The sequence below is a fragment of the Juglans regia genome, chromosome 6, assembly GCF_001411555.2.
Source record: "Juglans regia cultivar Chandler chromosome 6, Walnut 2.0, whole genome shotgun sequence".
In the NCBI taxonomy this organism is placed as follows: domain Eukaryota; kingdom Viridiplantae; phylum Streptophyta; class Magnoliopsida; order Fagales; family Juglandaceae; genus Juglans; species Juglans regia.
This window is the reverse complement of record NC_049906.1, coordinates 21,787,728-21,800,277: the sequence shown is the minus strand read 5'-3', so window position 1 is coordinate 21,800,277 and position 12,550 is coordinate 21,787,728. Positions and strand designations below refer to the sequence as shown.

Here is a 12,550-nt window from a genome sequence, read left to right as displayed (position 1 = left end):
GAGGAGGAATGAGATATTGGTGTGGAGCTGCACCAGTATTCCCGGAGCCTACGCGAGAGGGCTCTGCGGATCACTTTACATACGTGCCTTTTGACCGTATGGAGGACACGTATTTGGTCTTGGATGACGTGGCCGAGGTGTGTGCTACTGGTGAGAAGATGCTTCGTAGGGACGACCATGGCACTTCCCTTCTATCTGTTGTATTCAATATATCAAGTGGGGAGACTCCCGATCCTCCGCTTGATCCTTAAGGATTGTCCTGAGATGACCTCCAAGCACAGAACTTGACTGAGGTTCGGCTTCAGATCCCTTTATGCTCCTCAATCCCTACCTCTAGATGCAGAGACTCTTCCATCTGTTACCTTGGCTTTCAATGCCTCGTCCTTCTACGAGGGGGCTGACTCTCCCTCTGGCTGGGAAGCTCCTCCACCCTCAATTCAGAAGAAGGGATGAATCAAGTCCTCCCTTCTAGCGGGGAGGTACCCCATAGAGATTCCCCATAGGGGAGGTTCCTTATGGCAGGGAAGCTCCTCCACCTCTCAATTTGGAAGGAGGGGCCGATCAAGTCCTCCCTTCTAGCGGGGAGGTTCCCCATAGAGATGGCGAACCTATAGGCGCTGCATTTGCGCCTCAATTGCCCATGGCCTCTTCGTCCTGATGGTTTGCTTGGTCGGGTGGCCCCACGCCTTTTTCTGCTAGCGGGATGCTTCATCTTTCGGGGCAATGGTTTGAGGCTTACAACTATGTTTGCATATGGGCATTCATGAGCTAATTCTAGAAAGTGATTCACTACTAATGGTGAGTTAGATTCAGGAGGAAGAAGAATCGTGGTCCCTGCTCATAACTCATCAAAGAAACACAAGTGTTGATGAAGACATTTACTAATTGCAAGATTCAACATACATGTCGCTTCGGTAATGAAGTAGCACATAGTTTAGCAAAACTTGTTTGGAATGTGGAGGATATTAGTTTATGGTGGGAGTCTTTTCCAGAAGTAATTTCTTAGATTATCTGGGTTGACAAACGCTTGTAATCCCCTTTTCAATGAACGAATGAATTTTGTCATAAAAAAAAAAAAAACTTATAAAACTATGGATTATTTTCAATATTTAGGCATAAATGACTAGGCATAAGTAATTGAGTTACTTGTTATATATTTAATTATAAAGGTTGTTATACTTATATTATTAAGTTCAACATGCATTCATACATTTTAGATATATATTAGAATATTAATATATAGGAATAAATTATATATATATATATAATCTCTTGAGAGGCTGAGAATGCAAAGGAATTTAATAAGCAACAATACCCTTGTTCGGGTCTTACTTTTAGTCACTTACTTTTATTTAAACAAAGATAATTGGAACAATAGAAATTAAAAATATTGTTTGGTTATACCGAATTTGAAGCCTTCCCTTCACTGGGGAGTTAGGACATACATTTGACAAGCATGGGACTCAAGAACAACAGAGAGTTGTCCCTGCACAGCTGATTGCGTTGAATGCTGCACAATTCAAACAACTTGTTGATTCTTGGAAAAGAACAAGACAATCTCTTACTTGAATTATATCTTACTGCCCCTAAAAGGGGGATTAAAAACTTACCGCCCACAAATCTCGTGCACTAACAACGGTTGTTGATTCGAGGCTTATATCAGACCAATAAGCAGTAACTGTAGCTTTTGATGGGCCTTTGTTCCAAAGAACTACTGCTACCTTCTTATTACTGAGAGGACCTGCCCAAACCTACACTTTTTATTTGTAGATTAGTATTGAAGAAATATTGATGGCTCTATTAATCTAGCATTTAATTTTGCAAGATGAGATTTTTTCCTATATATTTGAAGAGTAATGTTAGATACAATCGTGAAATATGTAAGTGCTATGCAATCCTTTTAAAAAAGAGTGTGGTCCACTATTAAAAAATTAATTTTTTTTTTTCATTTGGATCCCCTATTTAAGCACTTGTTTAAAATGGATTGAGCGGTATTTGTACACTCAATGACTGCAAATATCATTTCTCATATTTGAAATCGTTTATACCGCACATTATCCACATGACATAATTTAATTTGTAAAATTCAAATTTTAAAATTTTTCTTCCAAATCAAATTATGCCATGTGGATGGTTTGTGGTGTGTGGTGTGTGGTTTGTGGTGTATGGTGTAAATGTCTTCAAATATAATTATTTAAAAGCACCGTCCTAAAAAAGTGAAAACATCTAAGATTAGACAAAGACCAAGAGTTTTTTCCAAAGAGATTTCACAATCACAAAGAAACTTTATAAAAATAAACTTCCAAACTGACATGAGTTCAAGTGATACGTTAAATCTATTTTATAATATTAAACTTCAAACCTCAACTAAGCAGTGTTTGAATTAATTGCAAAGCATGGATTCAATATATATTTAATATAAGATGACAAAAACTGACCTCAAGATCACCATCTTTTTTAACTTTTTTTCCTTGAGCTCCAAGTTTATCTGTGCAGGAACAAATGCTAATGATAAATAGTTTCAAACATACTTTTTCTTCCTAATTTCAATGGAAGAGCATTATTTCTTATTTACCTTGATTAACGGCAATAACTTCCTCGTTGCTTAGCAACTCGAATGTCACATCATCCATTGCTCTAACGTCGCACCCAATCAATAATGGAGCCTATGCACATGAAATATTGATTAAATACAAGTTCTATAATATTTTGTTTTAAGAAAAAATAACTTGGAACTTGTTATTTATTCACCGGCAAAATTTCTTATTTATAACAAAATCAAATATAGAGTTTGCTCTGCCACCCACCACCCCAAATCCACTGCCTAGGTGACGCATGAGGGGGCGGGCCCCAGCTTGTAAGGAAAATAGGGTGCGGGGGGCGAGGGGCTGGCTGGGTCATAGGCTTGCCCCCTCCGCACCTCTGTCCCCCTTACAATCACCACAGAGGCGCGGCCTGTGTCCTCTTCTTCTCATCCTCCTCCTCAGCTCCTTCTCTCCTCTTCTTCTTAGTCTCCTAGACCCTCTCTCCCTCTCGTAGTCAATATGTATTGTGTATTGTATTTAGGTTTTTGTTTTGCTAGTTTTGTTGTTTTTTTCTTGTTGTTCCGTCATTTCAATTCGATGTGTATTGTTATGGATTTGATTTGTATTTTGTAACTTTTTCATTGTTGTGTTATGGTATTTTGTGTTGGATTTTAATTTGTTTTTGTGTTTTGTCCAACTGGGACAGCCGTGAGTGGGCGGTGGATGGTGGTGATGGACCATGGATTCGCCCCTGCACCATGAAACATGACGGGGAGTCCCGCAGCTGGGATGTGCTGGCGGATTCAGGGGCAAAACCCCCCTCCCCCCAAAAAAAAATAAATTAAAAATATTGTGCGATATATTATGTTAGTAATCCCCCCCGGAATTCCAATTGAATTAAAAATATGTTACTAAATTTATTTTCCATTTCCACAACACTAAATAAAAGTTATGAAATTGCTTATTTAGTAATTAAATTAAGGGTTAAGATGTAGAAAAATTAATGAGATAGTAATTTCAATAATTCTCTATGGATATTTTATGGTGGACACATATAAGTTTAGTGAATTGGGAATTCTCTATTCTTTTGACACAGAGAGAGAGAGAGAAAAAAAGGAGAGACCATTATTTTGGGTATGTTTTTTGTTATATGAAGAAGGGGAATTAGAGCAAAAGACCTTTGATTTGCAGAAAACTCAGGATATTATCTTGTAATTCAACAAGATTGAAGAAGTATAATCAATGAAAATTCGGACGTATGAATGTATGTGTGACTGAATGCATGATCATTTGAAAACTTGGAAAAAGATCAACAATACATGTACCTTAACTAATGCCCATATGCTAAAGTGTGCACGATACTCCTCTGTTGTCATTCCACCATTTCCAACTTCAAGCATATCTGGATCTGACACCCATTAATTAACAGATCATCAATTAATATCTGTTTGTTTGATAATTTAAATAATAATTACTGATGAATATTGATTCATACATATACATGAGTACAAAGAAGAAGATGAAGTAGTGGTTCATTACCATTCCATCCACCAGGTGCAGCATAAGATGCCCATTTGTCGTTTTTATCCGCACGAGATATCATGCTAATTAAAAGGAAGAAAAACATTTCCTTGAGTGATTAATATATAAGACTGAACTCATTTTGTTTTTTAGGTCTTGAAACAAATGGACAAAATGTGTGTAAATGGGGCTATGGAAAGCATTTTTTCTAGCTCCTAAACCTTTTTTTTCCTCAAAAGTAGGAATGAAGCTATGGGTTTTATATATGTAAATTAAAAATAGAGGGATGAAGAAAAGAAAAAAAATTATGAATGTTGTTATCATATGAAAATTATTAGATAGTCTTGAAATTCGGATGACGTGTTACTCCCAACCTATCGCACCATCCCACAACATCAAAATTGATTGTATAAGCATTCATTTTTTAGGACACAACATTGAATGATAGGTTGAGAGTACCATTGTATCCGTATTTCGAGACTATGTAATAATTACTATTCTTCAAAGACGAGCACGATTTATAACACTACATTTAAGTTAGGATTATATTGATTATTTGAAGAGTTCTTACAATCTTGTGTTTAGAGGTCCTATACATAGCCATCAAGAAAAATTCCTTCAATAATAAAGATCTTTAGAATTGGTTTACATCAACTAACTCTATTAATCAAACCTCGTTATAGCAAAAGAAGTTTAGAATCTGAATTAATATGAGGGGAAGAAGTGCTTTAAAGAAAAGAAAAAAGATGGCTGGAAGGGATGTAAAATCCCCCACCAGAGTGGCCCTGATTAGGAGAGATACCTGCGCCCCTCTCGGCCAGGCCGAATCCTTACTGAAGGCCCACGAAGCACACGAATAGCCCCCACCCCCCATGGGCAACATGAAGAATAAAGGCCTATGGCCCGGGGAAGGAAAAGGAAATGACCAAAGCGTGGGTGGTAGAGAAGCCAGCGTCAAATCATGAGATGTCGACGTTCTTGACATCGCCCTCCATGAAAGGGCAATGTCATCAAAGGGACTGACACACGCACATATAGGGGTCATAATAAGGCACCCTGCCCCCGATAGTGTGAGCAACATGACCCTCTATCCCTGACAAGAATGCAAGGGGAGTGTCCACGCCCACTAACCTACTGCAAGGATGTGACCTAAGAAGGCTACGCCCCGTTAGAGGCAGCATTGCAACATCCCGTATGAAAGACAGGTACCTCTGACACAGGATATGGGCAACCACCTTGGCTAGCCATATAAAAGCCAAACTCTAGGTCAAAATAGAGAATTATGCTCTTTCGCTTACTAAAATACTCCCTAAAGAAGAAGAAAACTGACTTAGGCATCAAAGGTTACCCACAACCCGAGCCCCCACCTTATCTGTGTTACAGGTATCTGAGCCTAGTATTCGAGGTGCGAAACACGTTGTCAACAGTGGCGCCGTTTGTGGGATCCTCAAAATAATGTGTCCTTCATATGCTGGCTACAACGCGTTCACAAATAACCTGCGGATAGGAAGTTTCATCGACAAACATGGAAGGAAGGTTTGCATAAATGGAGGAGCACATGAGGAAGATGGCGAAGGCATTGGAGAATCTTTGCTGGGAAAATGAGTCTGTAAAGAGGAAGAACATTGAGGTGAAAGATGATGTGGGGCTGAGTCAAAACGAACATAGAGAGTCTTGGAGCACCGGCTAGGTAGACGCCATCAAGGAAGAAAGGAAGAAGATGAACCGCGAGCTGCGCAACCTCATAGATAAGTATGAGGAAATGGCAAAGAGGATGGGAGCTTCGTTGTCGGTCGGCTGGCTACTCACTAGCACGGTTTTCCCTACAGTGCGGAGGTGATGGCCTCCTCACTGCCTCAAAATTTTCGAGTTCCACAAATGGAGATGTATGGCGGGTCTAAAGACCCCCTCGACTTGACTTGGAGACCTCCAAGGCCCATATGACTCTACACAGGTTTCTCGGAGGGATAGCTTGCAGGGCTTTCCCGCTAACCTTGAAGGGAGCTACGAGAGGCTAGTTTTGGGTGCTGCAACCTAGTTCAATCTACATTTTTTATGAGTTGGCCAGGCAATTCCTGATGCAGTTCATGGCAAGTAGGAGGAGACGTTCGGGGGCCTACTTCTTAATAGTCAAGTAGTGGGAGGATGAGAGCCTGAAGGCGTACTTGGCCAAGTTCAACAAAGAATGCATGATGACGGATGACCAAGATGAGAAGATCTCTCTGGTGGCACTCCTGGGGGGTGTGTGGCCTTGAAATTTGTTCATGACGGAGTTGGTTAGAAAGACACCCATGATGCTACCGGAGTTCATGGACAACCCCGAGGAAAACTGAAATGGAGTAGGCTGACAGGAAGTCCAATATGTCGAGGTGAGCAAAGGCCCCGAAAAAAGTTAAAGGAAGGTAGTAAGATAGGAGGTGCTACGAAGTTGGCACCTTAAGGGGCATGACCCCTGACATGCACGATCCAGTTTCAGCGTGCAGGAAGAAGACATGACAGACAATTAGGGAGCCAACAACCATGACCGGACTAGCCGTCGGTTTTGCACCTACCACGTGAATGAGACCCACAACACTGATGATTGTTTCACCCTCAACAAAAAGAGAGAGGAGCTGGAGTGCCTCGCTAACCAATACTCAATGGACCCAAGGAGAGAGATGTGGCAGGATTGGGGGAGATCCTGGAGACTGGAAAGATGTAAGAGCCCTAGAAGACGGTGGGTGGAGTCAACAGGTGGGACAAATCATCAGTCTGCTCGACCTCACTTAGTCCTCGTCGAGAGTCAACAAGTGGGACAAGTCACTTTATTGCCCGACCTTTCTCTCAAACACACGCCAAAGCAAGGACAAACAACTTACATGCATAGAATTAAAAGGAAAGATAAGGGCAGAGAAGAGACAAGGCAAAAACTGGGTAAGAATGATTCTATATTTATATATATATATATACACACCAAAAGAATGTCTTTACACCTTTTGTAACACCCCGTATTTTAGTGTAATTTTTTTTTACTGAAGGATTTTTATTATTTATTCAAAAATTTATCCTTCTATTTTAAAATTGGTTGGATTTTTTTAGTGAGTTTATTTCTATGATTTTAATTTGTTAAATTGGTGAAAATTATTTTATTGTGTGCTTTCTTGATATTTATTTATTGTTATGCATTTAAATTGCTTTTAATATTTAAATTAATCACTGGGTGATTTAATTATTTCAATTTGACTTTACCATTACGTTTAAATTATTTTATTTAACTTATGGTTTTAAAATCGTTTCCGTTGGATCATTTTCGTGACCCAAGTTATGAGGATTGGACCTCATTTCTTTTCCCCTCTTTTTCTTTCCTCTCCTTTTCTTTTCCTTCTTTTTTCTTTTCTCCTTTTTCCTTCGGTTTCTTTCTCTCCCGCGCGAGCCCGACCCTCTCTCTCTCCCCGTGCGACTTCGGCCTCCACCCAGCCCACCGCCGTCGAGCCGCCGTGGTCGACACCGCCCCCTCCATTTGGTTCCCCTGCCGCCGGCGACCTCACCCTACCAACCTCACTTCCATCCGAGCCACCGTTAGCCTCCACGCACGGCTTGAAGCCGCGGCCTTCACCTCCTTCGCGCGCCGCCGTCGCGCCACCATTGGCCACCATCTTCCTACCACTTCATCCCTGACCTCTTGGCAACCCTTTGGACCCAACCCCAGCTCCGATCCGTCACCGGTGAAGCCCCACCAAGTCCATTTCCGATTTGTACGTTTTTGACCTTAAACCACCATTTGCGCCGTCATCCACGGCAAACCACCACCACCATTGGCTTCACCGACCTCTCTAGGCCCTACCCTATCATTTTGGGGTCTTCGTTTGTCTCCGTTGAAAAGTGGGTATTTGTGACCCACGGCCACAGTGTATTTTACACTGTGGTGTTGCTCAGACGTCGCCTTTTTCAGTTTCGTGATCCTTCGGAAATCATTATATAGCAATGTAAGTATTTTTTTTCAAAGAATTCTCGTGAATTTAATGTATTTTTGCACTAGCACATTACACTGTATTTTAATTGCTGGTTGGTTTTGCCGGACTGAGTCCGAGGAGTAAAGGGGTTGATTGGATTGGGTGATGGAGTTGTTAGTATGATTGGTTTAGACTATGAGATTTGTTGGCTGTTCGGGTTTAAATATTGGTGTTTTGTGTATGACGTGGGTTGTGGTGGATATTGGTGATTTTATGAAGTAATGATATACTTTGGGATTATGAGGATTTTTTAAGTTTTGAGAAATTAAGATAGATTATTTTAGAAGCTTAGGCTTAAATATGGAAATCCGTAATTGGTTGAAAACTTACGGAAATTGTGTGATTATTTTTTTATAGGTGACGATTATTAGTCGACTCAACATTTTTTGAAGAAATTTCTGAAAAGCTAAGAAGTCCAGGTAAGCGGGGTTTATATACTAGTTTTACATAAAATAAATGAAAGGAGGTTGACGTTGAGAATAAATGTGTTTAATTTTTGAAAGAGATGATCTGAAAACAACCTCAAATGTTTATTCTGCATATGCATAAATTCTATACAAAGGAAAGTGTTTTTCTGTCATGACTGGTGTAGACATGAGCTAGTTTTGTGTACTTTATTTCTGAACTATGTAAAGAGCGAATATGAAAATCTGGAAGTTTTGTTATGAACAAATGAGAATATTTTGTTTATGTTTATCTCGAACATGTGAAATGATCTGAAGCTTTTCAGTATTTTGTTTTGATATGATGTGTCATCTGAGAATCTTGGCATGATGTTCTGATTCTGTATATGATTGTAACCGAATTTTCGATGAAATCCGTTCTGTTTCTGTTAAGGCCCAGCCACGGGTATAATGGTGGTTTATAACCCTACTACGGGGGTGAAACATGGAAAATGGCCCAGCCACGTGTATAATGGTGGTTTATAACCCTACCACGGGGGTGAAACATGGAATATGGCCCAGCCACGGGTATAATGGTGGTTTATAACCCTACCACGGGGGTTAAACATGGTATTGTCCCGATGTGATGCTAAGAGATGATTTAATTATAATGTTTCAGTTTGGAAATGCCAACGGAAGTTCTTTTTGGAATAAGTTTATTTTCTGAAAACTTCGCTCTAATGTTTTGTAAAAGTTTTGTTTCTGCATTCTGAAAGTAAATGTTTTGTTCGGCTTATCAAATGTTATAAATGCTCATGTTTACATGCTAGTATATGCTCTCTGCTTACTGAGTTGTTGATAACTCACCCCGTTAATCTTCATAATATTTCAGATGACATCGATGGCTCAGCTGAAGATCAGTATTAGAGTCTCTGGAGAAGATTAGCATTGTTTTGTTGTTGGGTATCTCATGATATTAGTGTTGGTGTTGGAGGTTAATTATTTTTCTTAAGTTTGCTTCAATGGATTTAGACGGTTTATGGATACTTATGTTAATGTTATATTATTTCTAGTTGTTATTTGAGACATGAAGAAGAGTTGATTTTACTTGGGTTGTTGGATTGAATATTGGATAGATGAGTTTATTTGATTTATTTAATTGAAGTATATACGTCAGATTTGAGGTTTGGGAAAATGGATAAATTCTTGAATTTGGAAGTACTCTAGCCTTGTTAGAGTTGATTATCAGGTTTTATGAGTTAACTCTCCGGACCCTCGGGGTCGGTGTGTTACAGATGGTATCAGAGACAGGTTAGAGATTCTGCATACTATAAACCTTGGAGGTTTAGATATCTGTGGGTTTAAGAAGAAACTTCAGATTTGAGGTGTAGAATTTTAAAGAATAAGAGATGATTATGTGGATATTTGAGGTTTAGATTTTACAGACTTTATGATTGAGTTTCGAGATTTTGAGGTTTAGGGATTTTAGATCCGACAAGCTTACTTGGTGGACTATAGGAGATAATCTTTATAAGATTAATTTAAGGTTTAGATTTTTGAGGTTAGATTTCTAAAGACGAAAGAGAGTTTAGAGCGATGTCGGGTTTGCAATATTAGATGGTAGGAATGACTATATGTGCTGATTAATGATATGACTAAGAATGGGTAAAACCATATGTGCAGTACCAGAAAAGTTTAAAGGTTTAATTGGAAATTATTATTTTTATTTAACTTGAATTTATTTGGTTTTGTTTGATTTTATTTTATTTGAATTGAAATTATATTATTATATTTATTAAGTTTATTTTGTTTTGTTCGTTTCGTTCGAAGCTGAAAAGCAGGTTAAGGATTAAGTTATGGCAGGATGATGGTATGACTGAGAACGCTTTTGTTATATTTAGCAGAATAAACTTGAACTTTTATGAACTTGGTGTGCATTTATAATATCAAGGTTTGAAAGGAACGGCATAGTCTGGGTGATCTATTTGGGGAGTAAGATAGTTGAGATTTTCGATTTCATGAATGTATGACACGAGGCTTTAGAATAGAAGATTGTAAGTTCAACAAACTTTAAAGATAGACTTACGGAAATTTCACCAAAAGTTTAAGGTTTTGCAGATTTTCGGAAATGATTGTTATCGTTTAATGTTTAGATTTTGAAAGCTTTGGGAGTCAATTGTTTTATTATTGGATATAAGTTCATCGATCTTACAGATTTCGGAAATTGATTCTTATATAATTTAAGATCTTAGAATTGCAATTTGAAGGACTGATTTATAATGAGATTGAAATTTTTAATTCTGCAAGCTTGGAGTGTTAGCTTGATTTATTTTGGAGACTGATTAATCTGTGACCATTAATGGGGTTGATCGAAGTTGAGTTATTAATATAGGAAATTTTAAGGGAATTATTTCTTTGAGGATTGAAGGTATTGGTCCAGTTTGGATAATAATTGTTATTAATTCGAGGTTTTAGTGGTAGGTTTTGGGATTAGATCCATAGCAGATTTAAGGATAATAGTTGGTGCAGATCCAGGAATTAATTCTTGGTGAGTTTGAGGAAAGTGTGTAATAGTTCATGGTTTTGGAGATAAAGAATTTTCTACCAAATGTGGTGAGAGTTTTTTTGGTTAGTAGGCGTTGAGCTACCTCGTACTCAATGGTATTATGTTGTGTTATATTTAAGGATTCAAACTTTATGCTGATCTTAAGGAATTAGAGATTAAACTTTTGGTGGTGCGGAATTAGGATATAATTCTTGTTGATTTTGAGATAATAGGTCTGGATGATGGAAATGTTTATTGATGGTTAACTTTGGAAGTGGTTAATAGGTTACCAACTTGTAGAATTCAATTAAGGTTTGTGAGTTTTAACATAGGAGTCGATTGAGGTTAGCGCAGATCGTGTTACGAAAATAGTAATAATCATTGTGATTCCTTGGATGTTGTGTAAAGGCTCTTGTGGAAAGATGAGATTTTGGATAGTATTGCCACCCTAAGAATACTGGACGTGTTGTGCCACTGGGGGACTAATACGAGTATGATGGAATTGCCTATGAAAATAGACTTGAGAGAACATTACTCATGCTTGTTGGGAGTTGTTGTTGGTATGGTCTTTTCGAGCGTGTTTTGAGTTGTATCTGGCATCCTGCTTTAGCGTGATGTTTGACCTTACAAATTTCGAGGACGAAATTTTTTTTAAGGGGGGAAGGATGTAACACCCCGTATTTTAGTGTAATTTTTTTTACTGAAGGATTTTTATTATTTATTCAAAAATTTATCCTTCTATTTTAAAATTGGTTGGATTTTTTTAGTGAGTTTATTTCTATGATTTTAATTTGTTAAATTGGTGAAAATTATTTTATTGTGTGCTTTCTTGATATTTATTTATTGTTATGCATTTAAATTACTTTTAATATTTAAATTAATCACTGGGTGATTTAATTATTTCAATTTGACTTTACCATTACGTTTAAATTATTTTATTTAACTTATGGTTTTAAAATCGTTTCCGTTGGATCATTTTCGTGACCCAAGTTATGAGGATTGGACCTCATTTCTTTTTCTTTCCTCTCCTTTTCTTTTCCCTTTTTTCTTTTCTCCTTTTCCTTTTTTTTTTCTTCTCCTGGCTGGTTCCCGCGCGCCGAACCCCCTCCCTCTCTCCGTCTGATTCTTCCTTCGCCCCTAGCGCCGCCGTGCGCCGGCAGTGGTCGTCACCGCCCGGCTTCCCAGCACCCCCACCCACCGGCGACCTCCCCCTCCGATTTCCAGCCCCAGCCGCGCCACCGTTAGCCTCCACGCACCACACGAAGCCGCGGTATTCCTTGCGCCGCCGCGCCGCCGCGCCGCCATCGCGCCACCTCCGGCCACCATCTTCTCACCACATCATCCTCGACCTCTTGGCAACCCTTTGGACCCAACCCCAGCTCCGATCCGTCACCGGTGAAGCCCCACCAAGTCCATTTCCGATTTATACGTTTTTGGCCTTAAACCACCATTTGCACCGTCATCCACGGCAAACCACCACCACCATTGGCTTCACCGACCTCTCTAGGCCCTACCCTATCATTTTGGGGTCTTCGTTTGTCTCCGTTGAAAAGTGGGTATTTGTGACCCACGGCCACAGTGTAT

The 12,550-nt window shown here is 39.1% G+C and overlaps 1 protein-coding gene across 1 annotated transcript in view; it reads right to left on the bottom strand.

The window, feature by feature from the left end:
• Window positions 1-1,297: 1,297 nt before the first annotated feature.
• Window positions 1,298-12,550, bottom strand: part of LOC108995866 (alpha-galactosidase-like) — a 30,836-nt gene continuing 19,583 nt past the window's right edge. Inside the window, exons 10-15 of the mRNA XM_018971500.2 lie at window positions 4,065-4,129; window positions 3,851-3,933; window positions 2,576-2,666; window positions 2,439-2,488; window positions 1,611-1,751; window positions 1,298-1,510 (exon numbers count right to left, since the gene is read on the bottom strand). Coding sequence (XP_018827045.2) covers window positions 1,424-1,510; window positions 1,611-1,751; window positions 2,439-2,488; window positions 2,576-2,666; window positions 3,851-3,933; window positions 4,065-4,129 — 517 coding nt within the window. The 3' untranslated portion in view covers window positions 1,298-1,423. The remainder of the gene's footprint in view (window positions 1,511-1,610; window positions 1,752-2,438; window positions 2,489-2,575; window positions 2,667-3,850; window positions 3,934-4,064; window positions 4,130-12,550) is intronic.